Below are 12,912 nucleotides of genomic sequence, written 5' to 3'. Positions count from 1 at the left end.
CCCTCTGGTAAGCAGAGATGTGAAATTGATCATTTCTTTTTACGCAGTGTTTAGATGACATGAGAGTGGAGTCCCGAAGATAGCAATATAAGGTTGAAACTCTGTTCCCAATATGGCAGCCATTGTGTTGAAGTAACCAGAACAGTAATTGTGTAGCCTGGGGCAGAAGAAAGACATGTGAGATTGTAGTCTGGGATCAAACATCCATTACATTTGCCTTCTACTTTTGTTACATTTCAGAAAGTCTCAATTTGGAGAAGTAGACCCTGTTTATAACCTTAAACTGGATGAATGCGAGACAAGTACAGGACAATTTTGTAGTTTGCGTATGATTTCCTCCCACCAGTACGTGTCTAGTTGGAGTCCAAGTTTACCCACCCAGACAGCCCTTATTTGAGAGTTAGATTGGTACCCTAGATCCAGGATGCGGTGATAAATCTCAGAAACAATTCCCTCTTAGTGGTGTCCTGAATGTAAGCACGTCCTCCCACATCAGTTGAGGGGGAGGGGGAAGGGAAGTTTTGAAAATTGTTAGAGACAATTGTCTGATTTGGAGGTACGATACCTAAATAATTGGTTTGCAGGCAATCTCTGTTGTGTTGGCAGCCTAGAAAAGCTGTTCAACTACCATCCGAATACAAATCAAGAACACATTGTATGCCTTTGTGATACCATGCTAAGAAAGGAAGAATCCAAGAATGAGGGAGTGAACAGGTGGTTGTTGCTGACTGGACCTAGGGGAGATGCGTTTGCAAATTTTAAGTGTTTTCTAAATTGGTACCAAATCTTAAAAGTATTGTTAACCACAAGCACTTGAGCTAACTTTGAGATCTTGATTGGGAGAAAGGAGTACATTAAGACAGCTACAGAAGAGGAAGTATAGCAGGATTGGGCTTCCAGCCTGACATAAAAGTTTTAAAAACCATTTTACATTTGCTTCAATAACTCAATAATATATTTCACTTACGTACATGAGAAACATCAACAACAGACTTAATAGATCAACCCTTCTTGGGGCTCAGTGATGTAGCAAAGCTTAGGGTGCCCTCTAGTGGTCATGATAACAACTACACTGACATGGTTGCTGTATAACTTTATACAGAGGACCTTTTTTTTGGTTTTATAAATAATATCACATAACTACTGATATGCTCACTGTTTCACCATGGGTGAAACTGCAGCACTGACTAGGAAAGTGTTACAAACATGAGACATCCTCTGCTTATCCAAATAATCTCCATATTGATACTCTGAAAAGCATTTGATGCTGGGCTCAATAGAAAGAGAAATGTTTGGGGAAGGGATTAATAGCAGGCCTTTTAAAATAGAGCTAACTTTGACTAATATTTTATATTAATATCTTAAATATGAGGAATGTATTATCTATAAGCAAATAGACAAGAGTTACTAACATACTAAAGTTAACTGTAACCTCTAATAATAATAATGAGTATTTTGAATGAGAAAATCTAAATGCCCCAAATTCCAAACTTTAGCTTTCGTTTGACCTCTGTCCACAGAGGTCAGAGAGAAGTTCAGCCAGTGAAAGCATGACAAACAATGAAATATTCTTTTCAATAGTTTTTATTGAGAAACTCATTAAAAAGAACGCATTGATTTTCTTTGATAGCAGATTGAAAAATGTATTCATTGATTACTTGAATCCTCCTTGGTGCGACTGGAGCACAACAGCAGTTCCACCATGGAGACTCAGAGATTTAGATGCCCTTGAAGTTATTTATTGGATCATATGGGAAAGAGAAAGATTCTCTTTGGAGTGGGCCCCCATTTAGTGGAACAGTGTTTAAGAATCCTCAACGCCTCCACAGATCCTGCCGGCGTAGACGGCGAGGAGCCTTCCCCCAGACAGCAGGATAGGGGCCAAACTGGCGGCGGTGTGGGGGAGGGAGTATAAACACACTGAAAGAAGTAGAGACGGACTTCAGTAAATACCTTTTTAAAAAAGTTAACATGCATGTGATTGGACATCCGCTGAATGGTGACGTGGCTAAACTAAGAGAGGGAGGATTTTGATTGGAGGAGTGACATGACCTTTGAGATCATTGGTAGAACTACAGCTAGACGCTTACATCACTTGACCATACAGGAGATGAAGTGGCTGAATTTCCTGAACATTGTGACCTCTGCAGACAAGGACATAATTGCAGTTGAACAGTAGATAGTTAGACAATGAAACACAATGATGGCATGTGTGTAATAAAGCATCTTCAAAACTCTTAACACTGATAGAATTTGACTTTAATCTACTCTTTTTCTTGGTGGTGCATGGTGGTCTGCTGTCTGGATCAATAGGGGAAGACTCAGTGTTGATGTCTGGTGTTAAACTGTGCACATCATTGACGTCAACACTGTCCACACTCCCGATGGAAGAGTCACAAAATTCAGGATAGGCTGAAACTCCATCCTCCACCTGTGTGCAGACTTTCATAGCCTGGATAGAATTCTGAACACTGCAAGAAGAAGGACAGACTCAAACAAGGAAGCAGGGGAGAATAACACAGGCAGCCTGTACAATTTCAGTCAACTGCAATGCACACACACACAAAGATGCAGAAAAAGAATCCTTACAAAATGCTGCTATCGTCCTGCAGATGGTCCATGGTGATGAATGGATGCTGCAGGGCCTCGTTGGCTGTGATTCTATTACTTGGATTCAAAATCAGCATCTTCTCCAACAGGTCAATAAATTGTAATAGGTCCCTGAACTCTGCAAGGTCATTGGACTTGTAGTACTGCAATGGAAAACAAAGTCAACAATAGCTCACTTATAACCCACTTCAAGTAAATACTATTTCTGTGTTTGTATTTATTTTACAATAAAACTAGGATTACTTACCAGACCGAGGTCGTGCAGATTAGTCAGGAGAGACTCATGCTGCTCAACCTCGATGCCACTTTTTTTTTTGTACTCTTCAGGGCTCTAAAAGAAACAAAAAACGTGAATAAAAAGAAACGTGAATCCCTCAAACCATCAAATTTCAAGCATTGGTTGTGTAATCTGTGAAGTGTAAAATATACCTTGAGCCTCCAGACACCTGAGGTAGTGTCCCTTGTAAAAAGGTTGTGAGTTCTGAGGCCTTGGTTGAGAAGTTGCTGATCTGGCTGACCGCGGGAATCCATGATGGAGCGCATCTGGAAAGACAACAGTTACACATGAGCTAACAATATAGATCCAATGTCCACATAGGTTTGGCATAAAAGTAACTGCATAATCAAGTTTTTATCAAGGCACATGATGTTACATACCATTTCGTATTCGTTAGGGGCATCAAAGGGATCCCCACATACGAACAGGTTTACCATCACACATCCAAGGGACCACATGTCCATTGCTTCTGAGAGTGGGAGGCCCAGCACGACCTCTGGAGCCCTGAAGAAGGAAGATAACAGCCTAATATGAATAATAAAAACACAACATATCAGAACAAACAGACAGAAGCCATGAATTATTCATATTCAACACTTCTGCTGGTGTTTCAGGTAAGTGACAGAACCTCTACATCCTGCAAAAACACATCATTAGATGAGCTAAACTCACCTGTATGCAATTACTGTGAAGGGTCTGCCTGTCTGTATGTCTGAAGCAGACTGGGCGATGCCAAAGTCAATCAGTTTGACCTTGAGTGGCTGATTCTTCCGATCCACCAGCATGATGTTGTCAAGTTTCAGGTCTGTGTGAATCACACCAGTCCTCTTCAAACCGGCAAAGGCGACAAGCAGCTGCAGGTAGAAAGAGAGAAATGTCATAAAATGATATGACATCACTTTTAGTAATTTGTTTGAAGTATTTATTTGATTACTAATGTATACACTATGTTGTCATTGGTTACAGAATAATCCAAAGAAAGCAATACCTGCTGAACGATAGGCCGTATCTCAGCCAGACGCAGGAGAGGTCGATTATTCATGAAGTTCAACAAATCTGTGTCAAGCAGCTCAAACACCAGACAGGGCTTTCCCTGGTGCTCAAAGTACTCATAGAAACGAACAAGGTTGTTCCTGTCTGGGTCGAGCCCATGGAGCCTCTGCAACATATCAACCTGAAGAAAAGAAAATGTGAATAGTCAGGGACTCAGATATCTACTTCCAGGGCTGTGACAGCATACATACTGCATTTTTGGCTCTAATGTGTGATCTGCACTGGCTTCCTATTTGATACAAAATACACATAAACAGAAAGAAAACATGGAGTTAACCTCCACTTTGGCGTCCTCAAGGGAGGAGTCACTGGTGAGTATCTTGATGGCCACTGGTGTGTTTGTTTCCAATTTCATACACTTAGCCACTTTTCCAAAGCAGCCCTGTCCTATTATGGTCTGAACCATGTAGGTGCAGGTGCTGCTGGAGATGATCTTCCCCTGCTTGTCCATGTCGTCCTGGTGCTTGCTCAATGCCTTGCCCATATTCTCAAAGTGCATGTGCTCAAAAGAAGAAATGACCACCTGGCTAGTTTACTGCTCCCTTTTATGTATGAGAATGAGTCCGATTAAGTTTCTAACGACATGCGCCCACCTTGACGTCACATCTGGAGAGTGTTATACTGCTACCTAGCGGTGCTACTAGCACAGTGCACATCTGATCTGTTTAAAAACTACGGTGCTCAGGAAACCGGCGGAAATTCTCTCTGGCGCATGCGTGAGTGTTTGGGGCGTGCGACCGTCAGCCTGTTGTGGCGTGAATGAACATACCTTTGTGTTTTCAAGTTGTGTAGGTTGTAGTTTGTGTTTGTTTGGTGGTTCAGCGTTTGTCTCTTGTGTTTGTTTGCTTCTCGGCGTCGTCGAGCTCTCCTGGCTGAGTCGCCACCAGGAGTCGCTGTCTGCCGCCCGCATTATTGATTTTTGTGATAGTGGGGAATCATCAAGATAAAATAGTTTTCCTGTTGAAGGTCACTAAAACTTAGCCATGCTGTTTCGTGCAGAAGACATCTGTACATGATACCGAACAACAGAAATGAAGAACTGAGCTGGCCATCTAATATTTAAAATAGTGGAGGGATTTAATTTAATCTGGTTGTGGAACAGAACACACATGAGAATACAGGTACATGTGGAAATAGAGAAAAGGACTTGGAGGAGAACACAGGTAGAGATGGAAACACAAATAAATAGCGGTGGAACATTATAGGACTATTAAAAACAGTGATTGGGGAAAAGATGCTGGCTCTCTTTCCTCTGGAGAAGGCTGTGCAGAGCTGGCCATTCGATTGTTTGAGCCAAACTCTGACGCTTTGCATTGCAGGTTGCCGACAGCGACGGTCGTTTCTTCTTCACATGGTTTATCTTTGGAAAGGAATGAAGATATGTTCTCCAATTTGTTCTCAAACTAGTGTGTGTGTGTCAACTGTGAAATCATTCACAATATCATTAACAGCTGTGACGTCATTCATGATGTCATTGTGGGGGGTGCCAGGGTGGTTCAATTCACGTCTCCCACTACTATAATTTGGTAATGCAAATAAAACTACCCTATACAAATTTACTGATTGTGTACCAAGTTGTGTTCCACTTGTCCTTGGGGTTCCTCCAGCCGCCTCCAAACTTGGCCTAAAAAATTGGTTCAGGGGTCCGGCATTTGCATTGGGTGCTTCAACCTCGGCACCCAAAAGGCTTTTAAGGGGTGGTCTTAGGAAGGCCAGGGGACATGAGGGGGGATGGGTAGGGCTTTGGTGTAGGGGGGGAGATATCAGGGGGAGGATGTTGCGGGAGGGTCAGGATGAAAAGGTAGAAACGGACAAAAGGTGCTTTGCTCTTCTAAATATAAGAAAGGAGAAAATCACATGCCATCCTAAAGGGAATCATATACAAGTATAAAGTATCCTGTAACATGCTGTGAAAGGTCATCCATACAATCACTGTGTATGCTATTGGATCGATTTGAAATTGGACAATCTAGTACATACACTACTCACAGAAAGTTAGCTTCGGGTGAAATTTCAGGATGAACCGAAAATGCACTATAACCTTTACAGGTGAACTTAATGTGACCTTCTCTAAACTTTTGAATGCACATGTCCAACTGTTCAGTGTTTCAGTACTTTTTGCACAACTTGCTGTTCTCTAACAAGGAGCTTAACTGTAAAATTCACAACAGGTGTTTGATCCATGAATCGACCAATAAATGTCCTGGTTCAATCAGAATTGGTATTTAAACAGTCCTCCTCATCATGCATTCATCATCCTGTTCCGCAGGGCACTGTTCACAATGAAGCGGTCATCAGTGTGGGATGTGGCCAAAGGACGTCCACTTCTATGCCTTTCTGTGACTCTTCCAGTCTCTCTGTATCTCTGTTGCAACCTGCTGATGACACTCTGTGACACTCTAAGCTCAGTGGCCACCTCCGTCTGAGAACATCCTGTTTGAAGCCTCGCAATGGCGAGGTACCGTTGATCAGTTGTTAGGTGTGGTCTTGGTCTCATGATGTCAAAATATGAACAGCATGATGAGGAGGACTGTTAAAATACCAATTCTGATTGAACCAGGACATTTATTGGTCGATTTATGGATCAAACACCTGTTGTGAATTTTACCGTTAAGCTCCTTGTTAGAGAACAGCAAGTTGTGCAAAAAGTACTGAAACATTGAACAGTTGGACATGTGCATTCAAAAGTTTAGAGAAGGTCACATTAAGTTCACCTGTAAAGGTCATAGTGCATTTTGGGTTCATCCTGAAATTTCACCCGAAAGCCGAATATCCCCAACTTTTTGTGAGTAGTGTATGTGGATAAATCTGTGGAAGGGGTCCTTTCATCTTTCGTTAAGTACTTATTGACTTAAAAAGTCTTAAACTCACTCAATTCACATATTTTCAAGTGATCAAGTTTTCACAGTGGGTGGAAACCAGAGGAAATGCACACAAACCAGAAGTATTATTATCATGAACTCTGTGATTATGTATAGAGCCAGACTGAGGCTGACAAAGAGCAAGCTGAAGCTGACAATTGTACAGTAGTCAGACCTTCAGGGAGGCGAATCTAGGGTCTGTGACTAATTTGAGATGAAAGGTTACCAGGCGCTGCTTTGAATGAACAACAAATAAGTGTTCAGGGAATGAGCTGAATCAAGCAGATAGGAAACTTTTTAACACCATTATGTGGTTAAAGATGTTGCATTAGTTACCACAAGGAAGTTACAGTATATATATAAAAAATCTTAGGTTGCCTTGATCCAATTTTGCTTAATTGCTTTGATTTATTTTTTCATGTATTACAAAGTCTCATAAAGTAAAGTTACACTTGCTGGAAATAGACAAAAGTGAGATTGTTGTCTCAACAAAATATGCAAATAACGATACGTAACGGTCATTCCAACTTTATAATAATAAACTTTGCCACACAGCTTGTCAAAAAAATGCATTGTAATGTAAAACACAACACAATGCTTAAATCTGGATGTTGGTTTGACCTGGTGGTTTTGTGCTACAATTAAAAAAACATTTAAAATAAATCTACATTAAATAAGAGAGAGAGTGTATTTTCTGCTATTTCTGTGTTTTTTAATACAGTTTAACTGAGTTATTGGCATTATTATTATTATAATTAATAATAAAGATCATTTTTCTTGTGAATTTCTTGCAGATTTCTTCACTTCTTTCTCGTTCCTCTCTCATGTGACCTGTATGGGTGTGTGTGTTTTTACAGTACTTGCAAGACTTTCAAGATTTAATCAACGTACTTGTGAGTTGTTACAAAGATTAAATCAAACTGCACAGGCCATTTCATGAGTACAGCTGTTTCAGACATATTTCAGGACACTGCGTTTTCACTGCTCAGGATTATCATGAGGTGCCAGCAGATGGAAGCAAAACACAAATGATGGAGATACCGGCTGGCAAGCAAGGGACCCTAATTTCCGGCACACAACTCCTTCACTTTCAGTTTAATCTTATATTAACATTGATAAATCAACCACCTTGATGTCACATCTGGAGAGTGGTGGTAATATTGTTTGAGTCATTTCTTGTTAGAGTTGATGGAGGACTGAGATCTTTCTCATACAGAAAGTTGATAATGAAGTGCATCATTTGTCACCGTGCGACAGGAGTGTTAGATCCTCCTCCTGAGTTCATGATTGCTTCTTTTTGCCTAATCTTTTTTCCTCAAGGTCTAGAGTGAGAGAGTGAGTGAGTGAGTGAGTGAGTGAGTGAGTGACTTAGTGAGCGACTCATCCCGATATCTAATTGTGCAGTTAATAGAACATTTTAGTGAGTAGTTGATATTGCATCCGTCTTTCATTCATTCTGCAGAGCATCAAGCCTGATTCATCCCTCTGCAAAGTCTTCTGCTCCCTATATTGACATGTAACCCTGTAGTATCACGTTTCAGCATTATACTACAGCCATTAAAAGTGTAATGTGCTCCACTGTATTTCGGAGAGATTCAGACATGCAGATTCGCTTTACATCAACAAGACATTCTGCATTGTACATTGTGCTTTGTGGCACTGCAATGTTCCAAATTAACATGGTTTGCAACAAAACAACATCCTGCTCTTCAAGACATACGGGTTTTTCACCAACGTCACAAGGTTGCATGAGATTGTGTTCATGCCGTCACATCGCTAAGCCATATGTGTAGCTCCATTCAAAACAAGCCACCGTGGCAGCTTCATTAATGACATACTGTACATGAGCATGTTGTACCTTGTAGTAAATACTAATCATCAGCTGGCATTTAAAGATATGGCAAGATATAGCAAGATATAGTCAATATAGCCACTGTGGAAATTCATGTATTTGCCTCCTAACTTCATTGTCAATAATGGCCCTTAAACGTGTCACCACACAGAAAGTTACATTTTGGTTTTGCGTCATTCCGACTTCTGTTCATAAAGTTTCAGTCGTTTCTTGCAGCCTCGTACAGAGAGAGTGGAGCAGACCTTACGGCTTTGTTTACTGCTCTGCCACTCTGCTCATGTGGACTGTAAAGCTCTATTTCAAGGTAAGTGGCCAGCAGGGATTTCTCTGGTTAATGACAGTAACAATTCCCCTTCCTATCCCTTCCCTTGCCCAGTAGAGAGTCTGGGTTACTTTTTTTTAAAGTCACGGAACCTGGAGGTCCTCTTCAGTCAACCTCAGTCTGGTTCTCATATCCAAAATATCTATGACTTAACTAGTCACAGGCATTAATAGTGCATATTTGTGCTCAGCAGTGGTTAAGACTCTGTGAAATATTAAGCAAATATTTTTTTTCTTCACAAAGCTATTATATGCTGGATGCGGAAATGCGGAAATGCATTCGTTATGCTTCTGACATCACAGGATGGAAAAAACATTGCTAATAATAATAGCACAACAGTGTCAGGTTTAGTTGAATCTGCGAAAGATATCTGTGATCTGTTGGTTATTAGCCGTCTGCTAAAGGCCTCTGTTGTTCTGAGAGTCCTCCAGGGTGATTTTCCTGTTGAAGTAAGTGAAAACACCATTCATCTGGTTTGTGTCATGACTGGAGCAACTATTTCATGCGTCATTCTTTCATCCAAAGCTCAGGCCCATCATGCACCTCCACCCAGTTTCGTTCCAGCTGTGATGGAAGCCAGGTTAAAGTGCACAGTGACGCAGATGACGAAGGAGCAGATAGGCCTTCCATTCCACGCTGGTTTATGAAAATTACATTTCCAACAAACTAATATGATGAAACGTGGACAGTTTAATTAAACAAAATCAGCATCCATTAAGCAAAATTTGGTATTTTGGTTTGAATCACTCCTGTTCTGGTATACATACACACACGCACGCACGCACGCACGCACGCACGCACACATGCATAAACAGAACATCTAAACTGTAATATGATTTGGACCTACGTCAGCCTTCATCCTCTCCTCTTCTCCCTCCCTTCTTCCCAGTTGCTCACTCGGCTCGCGCTCTCCCTCCCTTCCCTCGCTTCAGGGCCAATGGATTACCTCATCAATCAACGTTCCCAGAATCACGTCCTGTGTGTCCCACCAAGGAAGCATCCCCACGCAGTAGGAAAACAGACTGAGGTCTTGATGGCTGCCATTTTGTAAAAAAAATTAAGAGAAAAGATACTGTAATGATGATGAGGAAGAGGAAGAGCGTATCAAATTCAAGTAAATGTTGTACATCAATTTCTATTCACCCACTGATTCTGAAACACCGACGCAGGAAAAGACGGATTTACACATCATGAAACATTTGTAGCTGTTGCTTTGTAACTTATTGCAGCAGTAATAAAGCATAAACTAGTATAAATCTAACACAAATCTTAACATAAGAGACATTCTACAAAGGTTTTAATCCGTCAAACACAAGTTGCCCTAATGCAGCATTGAGTCTGACCATTTCAAAGATATTCGGCTTTTGATTATGCAGAAACTATGGAGAACATAAAATATCAAATTCAATTCTTAGAGAGTGAATAAAAGTCTTGCTGCTGTTACAAAAGCATCAATTTGTATCCTTGCAAGAATGCCAGTGTCAGAAACTTTTGCTTCAGAGTTCAGAGATGTTGATCCCCTTTACGTCTTCTTCTGACTCTGTAGGGTAAAGCATTACTGCGTCGTGCATGTGTTTTCTGCTGGAAAGGAACAATTATGGAGCGGGCAATGCTGATAACACCTAAGGAATTTGAGGCATGCACAAACAGCCCTTCCCCCATCCGCTCAGCGCTATCCCCTTCCCCCTGCCCTCGTCCCCTTCTCTCCTTTCCTCCCACTCCATCACCACGCTTTCTTTCTGCCTTTTTTACACTCAGATCTGTTGCTCAAATTACTTCCAGCTGCAAAAGTCAAGCAAAAAAAACGACCCAAGAGATTCTCGAAAGTCATTTACAAAAGTTAAACAAAAATCTGAATAATAACGGCGCAGAACTTGAGCAGTGTTGAAAAGCGATTATTTTTCATTTGGGTTCTTTACAAAGCTCTTTAATTGTTTTGAAGTTTTGTGTAAAGCTTGAAGCAGAAAGATTTCAGGGCCAGAATCATTTTGTCTCTTATCAACAAATCCACATTTTGCCTACGAGAGTAATCTGTACTCACACTCTGTTCTCACACACGTAGAGCGGCTTTGTTTGGCATGCTTGATATTTATACTAAAAGCGACTAATCAAACAACAGTGATTAGTAAAAACAAAGGAAATGATATTAACAGAGCGTCCATGCTGGAAAATGCTCTCTCACATGTTACATGTATGGGGTTTTCTATTTGTTATCAAAGGAAAAGCTTTAACAATGAAATGATTTCAGAGCCTGCTGACTACTGGATTACACAGATCTCACCTGCATCATTTGAACTTCTATCAGTTGAAAATAAAAGCCTGTTAGCTATAAGTGTATTCAGCAAACAAACAATTATTTTGAATAGATACAGTGCAAAAGACACAGCACTCATCTTCCTGCTATATGTCTGCAGCTGTATTGTGGTGATGTGGAAGTTCATTCTAGTATGAAAACAATGTAGTCATTGTTTTTATTCAAGTTAAGCAAAATGTCATTACTTGGGACTTTGTGTCTACATTGAGATGATTTATTGTTTCAGTTTGTACTCTGGCGTCCTGTTCTGCTTTGCAATAACACATAATCACCACATTTTCTATTATTTCAGTTTATACCATTTCAAGGTTGTTTCACCCCTTGCGTATCAGATTACCTCCATCGTGTCGTGTGAAAGTAATGACGGTCATGAAGAAGCACTGTTTGTTGGTTCATGGCTCCATTTTCACTGGTTCATTTCCATTGCACATGCTGTGATTCAGATGAGCAGATGAGGGACGTTCTCCAGTCTGTGAGGTCCCACCACCGACAAAGGTACAAAGTTTAGACATTTGGAAAATCAAGCAAAGCTACTTCATGCCTTTGTCACATGTAGGAATTTGAACATTAGTCCCCCAAACTCAGGTGTTGTGTGACAAAATAGTGACAATAACAAGACGATGACGAAGACGGAGATGCAAACCAATCTGAGCTGAAATGATTGTTGTTATTTTTCAGTCAGTGGTCGGTACAAAGGTTTAAAGGTTCAGGGTCGGGAATCGGGGGCCCAATGTTTGTCTTTGCCACAAGTCCTCATGTCTGCCTGCTGGGGGGAACAGAAATGTTACTATTTGTTATGCTTGTAAATATTTTCCTGACTTTGCTCTGTTTCTGAATTCATCTAGAAACTCCACAAACTGGGTGCTGAATGGGGCTCGATGGGATTTCCCCATAAATACACACACACACACACACACGCACACACACACACAAACACACAAATATTCATTCATGGAAATACAAAAGGGACTGGGATATGTGCACGGGTGCTTGACATTTGTCAACCATCCCCCATCGTTTTCAGCACCCAAACATCCCAAACTTCCCCTTTCACACTCACCCTCAAACACATTCCAACCACAGGGAGGGCTTGGCTGATTTTGTGTTTGTGTGTGTGTGTGTGTGTGTGTGTGTGTGTGTGTGTGTGTGGTCTCTTGAGCAGACATTCACTTTGATCTCTCTTGGAGTAACCACATCTGTCTGTCTGTTCGGTCAAACACAACAGTTTTGCTCTGTCTTATTCATTAAATACAGCAAAGGAAATCAAACATTGACATTCGACACAAGTAAAAGTGATGCAACCTTGCTCACGTTTCTCTTGAATAGAAGAGAAAAATTCAAGTGTACAAATTCCTAGTGAAATGGATCAATCAAATCTTACCCAAAGTTGAGTCAGTTATTATTCAATCTGCAATGTGAAACTTATACATTGCCATAAATGACAATATTACTTAAGTCTTGTTTTTTTTTTATTAGGAACTAACTGGCCAACCCAAGCAAAACACAACCTAAAATTAACCAGTAAGACAAGGGAAAACCAAAATTACTGTCTCAGGACATTAATTTGACACTTTGTTTACAAGTCCTATAATGTGGTTGCACAGATGTTGCTGAGGATGCAGA

At 40.8% G+C, this 12,912-nt stretch overlaps 1 protein-coding gene across 1 annotated transcript; it reads right to left on the bottom strand.

Moving 5' to 3' along the window:
* Positions 1–2,091: 2,091 nt before the first annotated feature.
* Positions 2,092–4,439, bottom strand: LOC143005421 (homeodomain-interacting protein kinase 2-like). Its single transcript, XM_076156836.1, has 9 exons — positions 4,218–4,439; positions 3,876–4,061; positions 3,560–3,741; positions 3,268–3,412; positions 3,040–3,153; positions 2,858–2,941; positions 2,590–2,753; positions 2,269–2,471; positions 2,092–2,144 (listed from the first exon to the last, which is right to left on the bottom strand). Exons 1-9 carry the CDS (start codon positions 4,437–4,439, stop codon positions 2,092–2,094), a joined length of 1,353 nt encoding a protein of 450 aa, XP_076012951.1.
* Between the last annotated feature and the right edge of the window lie 8,473 nt (positions 4,440–12,912).

Source organism: Genypterus blacodes, unplaced genomic scaffold, assembly GCF_046128005.1.
Source record: "Genypterus blacodes isolate CSIRO-AG114 ecotype Tasmania unplaced genomic scaffold, CSIRO-AGI_Gbla_v1 ptg000070l_1, whole genome shotgun sequence".
In the NCBI taxonomy this organism is placed as follows: domain Eukaryota; kingdom Metazoa; phylum Chordata; class Actinopteri; order Ophidiiformes; family Ophidiidae; genus Genypterus; species Genypterus blacodes.
Note: the sequence above shows the minus strand (reverse complement) of the source record. Positions and strands in the feature narration are given on the sequence as shown.